This window comes from Nyctereutes procyonoides, unplaced genomic scaffold (genome assembly GCF_905146905.1).
Source record: "Nyctereutes procyonoides isolate TBG_1078 unplaced genomic scaffold, NYPRO_anot_genome, whole genome shotgun sequence".
Lineage (NCBI taxonomy): Eukaryota > Metazoa > Chordata > Mammalia > Carnivora > Canidae > Nyctereutes > Nyctereutes procyonoides.
Window position 1 is genome coordinate 295,905 of NW_026575122.1, and position 11,182 is coordinate 307,086.

Here is an 11,182-nt window from a genome sequence, read left to right on the forward strand (position 1 = left end):
GTCCCGAAGCCCAGCTCCTCAGCCCGTGACACCGGGTGGGTGCAGGCTCTGCAAATGCCGGGGTGGGCATGGGCATGGGCTCTGCAAACACCAGGGCTGCCGTGGGCGCCGGCGCCCGCTCCCTAAGGAGTTATCGGCGGATTCGGAAGCTCAGCGTTGAAAATACAGGGAAGGTGCAGCGACGTCAGGCCCCGGGGCTCCGTGGGTTGAGCGTCTGCCTTTGGTTCGGGTCCGACTTCGGGTCTGGGTTCGCGTCCACGTAGGTCTCCGTGCGTGTGCAGGCCGGTGCCCTCCTCGCCCTGCCCCCGCCCCTGCCCGGGCCCCCTCCCCTCCGTGTGTCTGCCAAGTAGGTAAATCTTTAAAAAGGAGAAAGTGCGGCGCGTCTGTAAAGTTAGATCCCCTGCCCCGGCGCCGATCTTAAAGCGCCTCATCTTTTCTGAAGGGAAGGCGATGCGGGCGGGAGCTGCGCCTGAGCTCGCCTTCACCCAGTAGCAGTGGCCGCGGTCGGGGCCCCGCCGTGCGTTGTCCTCGCTCCCGGGATCCCGGAGGCCCCAGGCCGGTGACCCCCGGGGTCCCTGCCGCGCAGCGGGGCCCATGGCAGGTGGCTGTCAGGGTCGGGGCGCTGGCCTCCCCCGCCATCCGGAGCAGCTCCGGGCCCGTCCCCCGTCACCCGCCCCTCGGGAGCCCAGGGCTGCCCTGTGCTGGGGAGTGTGTCCTCCGGGCTCCTCAACCGCAGATCGATTCAGTGAGTGGTTAGAATGAACTAGTCATGGTTTCTCTCCCCGTAGGGTCCTCCTTCTTAAATGTAGGGATAAGGTTAAGGTCGTCGCTCATCTTCGGGACGACGCATTTAAGGACGGATAAAGTGATCCCGCCCCTCGTTAGAAACCCCGTTAATTATTTTGGCAAAATGACGACGACGTCAGGCAGTGAGGAGCCCTCACGGACCTTAAGCCCTTCCAAGCGTCACGCTGTCACGTTCTGGGAAAGTCCCACTTACCGTCCATCAAAGATACGCGGGGCTCAATCGGGAAGCGCCCGTGCACGGAGGCCCCCGGGGTTGGGGTTCCCCCGGCTGGCAGGCTCTTCCGTTCCCGTCACCCAGGTGTCTGCCAACGGTAACGCGGCAAGAGGCCTGCCTCCTGTGGTCCTCCAGGCCCCCTGGCTGGGGCAGCAAGTGTCGGGACCCCCGGCCCAGGAGGGGCCCGTGGGCCGTCACCCCGGCAGCCAGCGTCCCTGCAGACGCGAAACAAGAGTCTGCAGCCAAGGGCCTGTTGTGAGCTGGAGGGGGGGTGCGGCGGGGGACCGGCTCGGTGGCTCCACCCTCTGCCAAGCCCCGATTGCCTCGGGAGGTTCCGCAACCTCCACCGTGTCCTCGCATCTCCTGTCCTTCGGGGACCCCCAGGGGCCACCTCCTCCTGTGATCCAAGCGGCTTCTGGAGGCGACTTGTGGAACGAGCTGCCCGAGCCCCCGCGTGGAGGGAGGGGCGCGCTCTGCCGGCAGGTTACACCGACCCGCTCCTCGCTGGCTAAGCGGCCTTGGGCCGGTCGCAACCTCCCTCACCCTCAATGTCTTCGCCTGTAAAAACACGGTGGCTCACACCTCTCTTTGAAGAAAAAGGTCGATGTGAAGACGGAGTGGGGTCGCGCACGTGGAGCAGCCGTCGGTTGAGGGCATGCACCCTGGGGCAGACCTCGGAAGCCGGCCCTGGTCACTTGTACCCTTCGTTCCATCAGTCAACCACACGTAGCTGCTTCGTCAGCACGCGGCACCGATGCCTCACGCGCGACCGTCCCGAGGGTGGAGTCCTCCAGGTGAGCGCTCAGCTCCGGTGCACGGTGAGGACGGTGCAGGGCTAGGTGCTGCCATTGCAATTGTTGCTAAAACGGTGCTTACGACCTCAGTGCTCAGTAGACGTCCCGTCCAGGGGGCATCAGGGCTCCGGAGGGAGCGGGGGGGGGGGCGGGAGATGACACAGCAGCTCAGCCTCCTCGCTGCACCCACGTGCACGCGCCGCCCTCCGTTTTTTTGGCTCGATTCTCTAGCACAATGGTTCTGAATCGTCCATGGGCCTACGAGCCACTGGGGGAGCTTCCTTTCGTGTGATGATCCGGCGATGCTAGCAGCCCCTCCTGATCGTTGGCCTAAACCCCGTTGAGCCACGTCTAACCTTATTTTGACGGAAATCCCAAAAAGGGGAGGATGTTTGGAAGTGATACTACAGGAGGTCTTCATGAAGGAAGCAGGTCTCACAAAGACATTGAAAATGAAAATGAAATTTAGGGCAGCCCCGGTGGCTCGATGGTTAGCGCCGCCTTTGGCCCAGGGTGTGACCCTGGAGACCCGGGATCAAGTCCCACATCGGGCTCCCTGCATGGAGCCTGCTTCTCCCTCTGCCTATGTCTCTGCCCCCCCCTCTCTCTGTGTCTCTCATGAATAAATAAATAAAATATTTTTTTAAAAAAAGAAAAAAAGTGAAGTTTAGTTTAGCCTCCAATGCTTTCCCTGCAGGACGTGCCCACGGCTTTTCCGAGCCGAGTTGGGCGCGCTCTCGGCTAAACAGCGGGACAACAGCCTTGACGGATGTTGGGCGGCTCGTCCGCCGTCAAGCTCGGCTTAGCACATAGGCTCAGCGACCAAGTTTATCCACTCACGGGCCAGTGCCCGTCTCCGAAAACACGTGTTAGGAGCAAATACCAGCCTGTAAAAATGTCTGTGCTTGAAAAGGTCCGTATGCATGTCTGAACTCACATAGCCCGTTCGCGACTTTTCCTTCGAGTGTCTAGTGCGTCCCTCATGACCGTTGTCCCCCTGCCCGTGTCGGTCATCCTGGGTCTTTGGAAGAAATGAATTTCAAGACATCCCCCCCCCAAATCCGAAACAGCAGCACAGTCTCCCGGGTCTGGTCCCCGTAGTCCCCCCATAGGTGCGGTGTGGGGGCTCACGGGTGAGGCCCGCGCTGCCTGTGAGAACCATCTGAGTGACCCCGGCCTGCCCCGACCCCCGGCGCTCCAGGTACGTCCAGGTACCCTCCGGGCGAGGTTCCCCCGCTGTTTCGCGCCTTGGTGGCTTTGAACGTGCTGGTTGGTCCACCTACTTTTTACCTGGCTCATTGCAGAGCACCTCCGCGGGGAGCAACACTGCACGCACCCCCCTACCCCCAGCTCCTGCCCTGGGTTCACTGCCTCCTTTGCCAGCCCCTCCGCTGGAAGGATAGGAGGCCCCTGGCCGTGCCCCGTATATGATCCAGACGTAGCTGCTGGCAGAGTGCATGAGGCTGGGTGGCAAAGGCTGGGCTTTGGCCGCAGGGTTCATTTATTCCCAATATGGGGAAGCGGGCTGTAAGGCGGGGAAAGCTGCGGGAACCTGTTAAACCCTTTAGCACATGCTCATTAGTTGCCCTGCGGCTGCAGCTTGGACACAAGCAGGCGTTTCCACGCGCAGGCCTCTTCCGGAAGGAGCGTCCGCCAGCCTGATGCTGGCAGGCGACCCTAAGACACGGACTAAATCTTCATCTGCTCCTCCAAAGCAAAGGTGATCATTTAAAGATAAATCCGGAAGGAACTGCTCTTTAAAAGAAACCCGGACCGTGGAAAGCACACCTTGGAAACGAACGTCTGCCGTGTTTGCATCGCTGCACCTGGCAGAAAGCCGGAGCTCACCGGCCTCCTGAACCACGACACTCCGCCAGCCGCTGACTTACTGGGTGACCGTGGGTGAGCAAGTCGCCCACCGGCCACAGCCTCCTAGGGCTCGAGACCGTCGCGGACAGACGCGCCCGGCCAGACGCGGGGTCTGCCTCGGGGCCGCAGGGTGGGAGGCCGTGCAAGTCCCTCGTACCGTCTCCGCGATTCTTCTGTGAATCTGAAATCGTTCCAATAATCGATTTATTCTGAAACGGCGACAGTTCGGCGGCGACCTCACCGACGCGTCGGATCGGATGCGTGCGGCTCGCTGAAGTCCCAGGATAGGGCCTACGAGACCGTGAGGTTTCAGGGAGTGTGTAAAGGACAGAGAGAGAGAGAGAGAGAGAGAGAGAGAGAGAGAGAGAGAGAGAGGCAGCCCCCACCCGAAACAGGGCGACAGTGCAGCCGTGGCCCACGGACGGCGGAGGCCAAGGCCCAGTCACCAGGGACCAAGGAGCCGTAAGCCGGGCTGCCTTCCCCGCGCTAGGCCGTGTCTCCCGTCTCCTCCCCGTCCTTCCAACCGTTGGAGGGCACGACTCCCTGGACGGGACAGGAGGGAACCCCGGGAGGTGTCACCAGAAGCTGGAGCCTAGATGAGGCCCGGGCGTGACCCTTATAAGGACAAGCCGCTTTCCGACCCGAGCGAAGCAAAACCCTGCATCCGTTTTCAGAGACTGCTGCGCCCCCTCAGGTATTGATGCTACAGTCGGTCTCAAAATAGGGACCGTTTTGCGGTTGTGGGGAAGCCCCGACCACAGATGTGACCCCTGCTTGTGCCTCTTGTCACAAGGCATCAGCATCTCGGGAGGAGGTAAGTCGGAGGGGCCGCTCCCGGTAGAGCCACGCCATCCAGAAGGAAGCCGGGAGGCCGGGGCTTAACGTCAGTCACTCCCTGCGTCGGCCCCGCAGGCCCTGCTTTTAGGTCTCGAACCGTCCGCAGGGCCCAACTGCGCCGACGCCCGAGGCCTGGCTCAGGGACTGTGCCCGCGCTGCTGCGTAAAGCCTCCCACTGCCTGAGAGAAACGTGGCCCCGACCCTCCTTCGTCTTCCCGTAGTCCAGGTCGGGGTGGTGGCGGCTCTGCCCTCGTGCCCTTTAATACTGTTTTCACTTTGGGGCGGTTCCGTGCCCCGCTGGCTGCCCCCGCCGACTGCGCACTACGGCGGGCGTGCACCTGCTGTAGGTGCTCATCACCAGAGAGCCGCCAAGCAGCCACTGCGCCGAGGGCAACACGTTAGGCCTTCAGCAAGTCAAAGAAAAGTAGGAGGTGGTCGGCCTCCAAGAAGTGGACCACCTGGGGGAGCTGGGGGGTGCGGGGAGCTCAGCGGGTGAGCACCTGCCCTCGGCCCAGCGCATGACCCTGGGTCCGGGGATCAAGTCCCCATTGGGCTCCCAACAGGGAGCCTGCCTCTCCCTCCTGTGTCTCTGCATCTCTCTCTGCATCTTAGGAATAAATAAAACCTTTAAATAGATAGATAGATGCTAGATGATTGATTGATAGATGATAGATGATTGATAGATCATTGATTGATAGATGATTGACTGATTGATAGATGATACATGATACATGATTGATAGATGATAGATGATTGATTGATAAATAGATGATAGATAGATGATAGATTGATAGATAAATGATAGATGATTGATTGATAGATTGATAGATGATAGATAGATGATAGATGATAGATGATTGATCAATAGATGATAGATGATTGATTGATTGATGATAGATGATAGATAGATGATAGATGATTGATTGATTGATGATAGATGATTGATTGATTGATAGGTGATAGATGATTGATAGATGATAGATAGATGATTGATAGATGATTGATTGATAGATGATAGATGATTGATTGATTGCTAGATGATAGATGATAGATAGATGACAGATAAATGAGATAGATGATAGATAGATGATAGATAGATGATAGATAAAAAACTGCCTGATTTAAGAAGCTTTGACCTAGCGGTAGTCCGAGAGCCACTAGTGACTGTGCTCCTCTCTCTCTCTCTCTCTCACACACACACACGCACGTGTTTGGCGTCCCGTCTCTGCAGCGCCCGGGCCTGGCTTGCACCCCAGCACACCCGGTCCTCCTTGCTTAGGCTCGTTGATGCATGGAAACAAGCCCTACGGCCTCAGCGCATCCCCAGAGCAGGCTCACCTAGGTCTCCTGCTTCACTCTCTCCACTTACTGCTATTTTGCTCGACTCCCTGTTCATTCAAACAAGGAGGCAAAGAAAAATGAAAGTGAAGATCCATCCTTTGCTTTTATTCTTCTAGTACTCCTGTCGTTGAAGGTCTCTCTAATTCAGCAGATTCCGTACAGCTCTGGTCAAACAGTTTCTCGCCTGAAATGACATCAAGCAGTAAAACCCGATGGCCAGGAGACCTTCCATCCCCTGACCCCACTATAATGCTTTTTAAAAAGTTCAAATAATAGTCATAACAGAGACTGGCTTTACCCCTGTGCGCGGAGCGTGGTTTCCGGAGTTCCTGGGGGGGGGGAGGCGCGCTTGTCCCTCGGCGCCGTTTGCACTGTTGGCACATTTGCCGTGTGCCTAAGTTTCATCATAATAAGACTTAGGAAGCGGCACTGGCCAGTGTTTGCTGTGCACTCACCAGCGTTTGCTGTGCACTCAGGCCAGGCCGGGGCCGTTATACGCCTCTCCCCCGAGCTCCTCCCGCCGGCCCTACGCATCTCAGGTTCACAGAGGAAGAATCGGGGGTTGGAAGTGTATTCGGGGAGGGGGGGTACATCTACTGGCCCACCTGATGCCTACGGAAGTAAGATGCCGGGAGAGCTAGGAAGTGGCGAGAGCCTGCGCGGCCTGCAGCCGGGGCTTGGGCTGGCTCGCTGCGAGCCCCCGCCTGGGCCAGGAAGCGCTGGCTGGAGTCGCGACGGCTGCGCGCCTCTGGGGGGGGGGCTCCCCTCTGTGAGCAGGTGCGCTTTCGAGGATGGGTCTTCCCTCCAATCACTGTCTCTTCGGCAGACGTTTGTTGAGGACTACGTGCTGGGTGTTCTTGGGTGCCTTGGGGACAGCGCCAAGGACAAACAGCAGGCAAGTCACCCGGACGCACGGTTCAGTCAGGGAGGGGACATAACAAAATGAACAAATTATATAGAGTGTTGGAAGGTGATAACTACTCTGAGGAAACTAGGCCAGGAGTGGGGCGGCGGGAGCTGCAGAGTAGAGCTCTCAGGAAAGGCCTCACGGAGAAGGTGGCGTTTGTACAGGCTTGACGGAGATGAAGGAAGGCGGTCTGGGGGACGGCTGTCCCCAGCTGAGGGAGCAGTACGTGCAAAGGCCCTGCGGTGGCCAGGGTGAGCCAGATGTGATGGCCGGGACGAAGGGGGTGTGCTTGGAGCAGTGGGAGCAAGAAGGACTAAAGCAGCTGAGGTGCTCAGAAGAGCACGGGCCAGACCCTCGAGGGCCTTGCAAACCCATGTCATGATGTTGGCAGGGACTCTGAGATAAGGAGCCACTCCATGGATTTGATTTGATTTGATTATTTTTTATTTATTTTATTCTATATTTTATTTTACTTTATTTTATTCTTTATTTTATTTTACTTTATTGTTTTATTTTACTTATTTATTTTATTTTATTATTTTGTATTTATTTTATTTTATTTTATATTTTATTTTATTCTTTATTTTATTTATTTTATATTTTATTTTATTTATTTTATTTTATTCTTTATTTTATTTATTTTATTACTTTATTTTATTTATTTTATTTTACTGTATTTTATTTTATTGTATTTTATTTATTTTATTTTATATTTTATTTCATTTTATTATTTGTAAACTCAGCTAATCAACCTACAATGTATTAATAGTTTCAGAGGTAGAGGTCAGTGATTCATCAGTCTTTATAACACCCAGGGCTCATGACGTCAGGGGCCCTCCTTCATGCCCAGCACCCAGTTACCCCATCCACCTACCCCTCCCCTCCTGCGACCCTCAGTTTGTCTCCTATGGTTAAGAATCTCTCTCTCTTTTAAAGATGCTACTTATTTGAGTGCGAGAGAGAGTGAGACGAGAGAGACCACAGGTTGGGGGAGAGGCAGACGGAGAGAAGCAGCCTCCCCACCGAGCAGGGAGCCCGAAGCGGGGCTTGATCCCAGGCCTGAGCTGAGGCAGGTGCTTAACCAGCTGAGCCACCCAGGCGCCCCTGATTAACAGGCTCTTAGGGTTCGTCTCCTTCTCCGATTTCATCTTGTTTTAGTTTTTCCTCTCTTTTCCTTTCATCCCGTTTTGTTTCTTAAATTCCACATATGAGCGAGATCGTATAATTGTCTTTCTCTGATTGACTTATTTCACTCAGCGAATTACCCCGAGTTCCACCCACGTCGTTGCAAACGGCAAGGTTTCATTTTTCTGGTGGCCGAGTTCCATCCCGTTGTACGTCCAGACCACGTCTTCTTCATCCCTGGGTCTGAGGGCACCGCGGCCCGTCCCACGGTGTGGCTCTTCTGGACGCTGCTGCCGTGAGCATGGGGGTGCAGGTGGCCCGGTCTTTCAGGGCGTCTGTATCCTTGGGGTAAATGCCCAGCGGTGCAACGGCGGTCGTAGGGCAGCGCTATCCGTAACTTCCTGGGGACCCTCGGCGCTGTTCTCCGGGGGGGCTGCACCGCTGCCAGAGGGTCTCCTTCTCTGCACCCTCGCCAGCATCTTCCATTTCCTGACTTGTTAATTTTCGCCATTCCGACAGGTGTGAGGTGGGATCTCGCTGTGGTTTTAATTTGTATTTTTCTGATGCCGAGTGATATGGAACCTTTTTTCATGGAGTGTCTGTAGGTCTTCTCTGGAGAAATGTCTGTTCATGTCTTCTGCCCATTTCTGGACTGGATTACTTGTTTTTTGGGTGTTGAGCTTGATAAGTTCTTTATAGACCTTGGACGCTTTATCTGATATGGGCACGTGCCTTCTCTGATTCTGTAGGTCGTCTTTTGATTCTGTCGACTGTCCCTTTGCTGTGCAGACGCTTTTTATCCTGATGAAGACCCGACCCGATAGTTCATTTTGCCTTTGTTTCCCTTGCCCTTGGAGATGTGTCTGGCTGGCAGCTGCTGCGGCCGAGGTCAGAGAGGTTGTTGCCTGTGTTCTCCTCTAGGATTTTGGTGGATTCCTGTCTCACATTTAGGTCTTTCATCCATTTTGGGTCTATTTTCACTCCTTGGTTTTAAACATCAGAGGGAAAACCACCTGACCTCAGTGTCTTACAGAAATAATACTAATTGTGAGACAGGTTCCCAGAATGACCCATCACAGCCTGTGAAACCCATATTGGCCTTGACATAAGGATGCTAATCAGACTCCGGGAAGCTCGGGGCACGGGCTCTAGGTCCAGAAGGTGAGACTCTGACTCACCGCTCGGTGGGTGACGTCGTGCACATCAACAACAGCTCTGAAAGGGATGTTCTGGGTCAGAGAAGGAAGCGATACCCGCCCCATGGCCTTATTTTGAGGGTCAGGTGAACATGGGACACAGACACATCGTGTAGACCGTACAACACGATCCGGAGGGTTGAGGGCAGGAGGGCTGGTGAGAGGCAGGGGGTGTGGTGGTGTCACTGTTACTCCTGCGGAAATGAAGTCCAGGGCTGAAGTCAAGGGCCAGGAATGTAACCCTCCCTCTGCCATTACTTCTTATGGAGCAGCCGTGGGAATGGTCTTCCATTGCTCCAGCAGGGGAGGTCTGGGGGCGGGGGAGACAAGGACCCCCGGATCTGGGTGGGGGGTGCTCCCGGGTCAGCAGTGCTCACTGCCTGGGGTGTGCAGACCGAGGCCTCCAATGCTGGCGGGTGCAAGAGTTGTGCTCCCCCCACGGGCCCCGGAAGACCCCCCCCCCGTCATCCAGGCTGACTGCAGCTCTCCCCCCCCATGCAGACCCCGGACCACCCCCTCTGTCTGGGTGCCGAGCTGACCCTGACCGCAGTTCTCCCCCCTCCCCAGGCACTCTTCGTATGGACGGCTCTTGGACGACCAGGACTACGGCTCCTGGGGGAACTACAACAACCCCCTGTACGACGACTCCTAAGAGGGACGTGCCGGGCGGAGGGGCTGCGCTGTTCCTAGGGCTTTTCCCCCGAGACACGTGCAGCCCCGCTTGTCCTGTGCCCCCCACCTGCTGCTGCCACCCCCCCCCCCACAGCATCATCGCTCGCTGCGGGCGGAGGCTTCTGTGCTACAGCTCGGCCCACCTGAGGCCCACGGAGCCTCCTACCTGACACCTGCTGCTTGCGCCCACGGAGCCTCCTGACACCTGCCGCCAGGGCCCACGGAGCCTCCTACCTGCCACCTGCTGCCTGGCCCCATGGAGCCTCCAACCTGACACCTGCCGCCCGGGGCCCATGGAACCTCCTGGCACCTGCCGCCCGGGCCCACAGAGCCTCCTGCCTGACACCTGGATGCGCTGCGAGGCCCCAAGGCCGGCACCACCCGCTGAAGGGGCACTTCCTGTTTGTGGCGGTTCTTGGACTTTTTATTTGGGAAATGGCATTAAATGTTAACAGGGTTAAGGTTGCGAGCCCTGAAGGCTGTCGCCCCACAGGAGAGGAGGCGGGGCGCGCCCGGGGTGGGGGGTGGCCAGGTGTCCCCGAGCTGCGGGACTGTTACCCCGAGGCAGCCCTCGGGGGTGTGGGGATGAGGAGGGGGAGGCCTGGGGTGAGCGGGTGGAGACGAGGCTGGGGGGGGGTGGAGGGGCGGGGGGGATGGAGCAGGAGGTGCGGGAGTGAGCGTGGGGGGGCATTAGGCTCGGGAGAGGGTGGGGAGCGAGGGTCAGCGTGGCAGTGAGGTGCTGGGGCCGGGGGTCAGCGCGGGGGCGGGCGCACCTGCACCTGCACCTGCATGGAGCGCAGCCGGGAGGACGGGGGACAGGAGGCAGCCTGGAGCCCGGAGCCCCTGCTCGGCCGGAACCCGGTCCACACCCGCCCCGCCCGCGGGGGCCCCAAGGCCTTTGGTGCAGCTGTGTCCGCCTCCCCCCGGGACCCGGGCTATAGGCCAGAAAACCCCGCATCTAGAATTTGGAAAAAGAACGAAGTTTGCAGAAAGCCCTGCGCTGCGGTATCCGCAGGGGCAGACGGTTCTGTCCCCCCACCCCCACAGGGCCCTGCTCCCGCACCCCGAGGACCCCCACCCTGAGGCCCCCCCCAGGACCCCGGTGCCCAGCTCCGCAGCTCGGCTGCTATCGCAGTGGAGGCCCCGGAGGTGCGCAGCCTTGCGCTTGGGTCCCCAGCAGGACAGCCCCAAGGTGACAGGGTCAGGCCGCTGCCCCCCGACACCTGCCGCTGGAAGGCGGCCTCGGGCCCGGTGCTGGAGGGAACGTCCAGGGGAGCTTGTCCCATGGGGCCCCTCAGGGCCCCAGAGACCTCGAAACTGGACCCACCTGCATTTCTGGGGGTGCACCTGTGGCCGCGAGTCCCCGAAGCCCCGCCCCCCAGCCTGCCCTCAGGGGGGCCCGGCTCCGTGCCGCTGGGGC

The 11,182-nt window shown here is 58.0% G+C and overlaps 1 protein-coding gene across 1 annotated transcript in view; it reads left to right on the top strand.

The window, feature by feature from the left end:
• Window positions 1-10,363, top strand: part of PARM1 (prostate androgen-regulated mucin-like protein 1) — a 79,512-nt gene extending 69,149 nt beyond the window's left edge. The window contains exon 5 of the mRNA XM_055336254.1: window positions 9,658-10,363. Coding sequence (XP_055192229.1) covers window positions 9,658-9,742 — 85 coding nt within the window. The 3' untranslated portion in view covers window positions 9,743-10,363. The remainder of the gene's footprint in view (window positions 1-9,657) is intronic.
• Window positions 10,364-11,182: the final 819 nt, after the last annotated feature.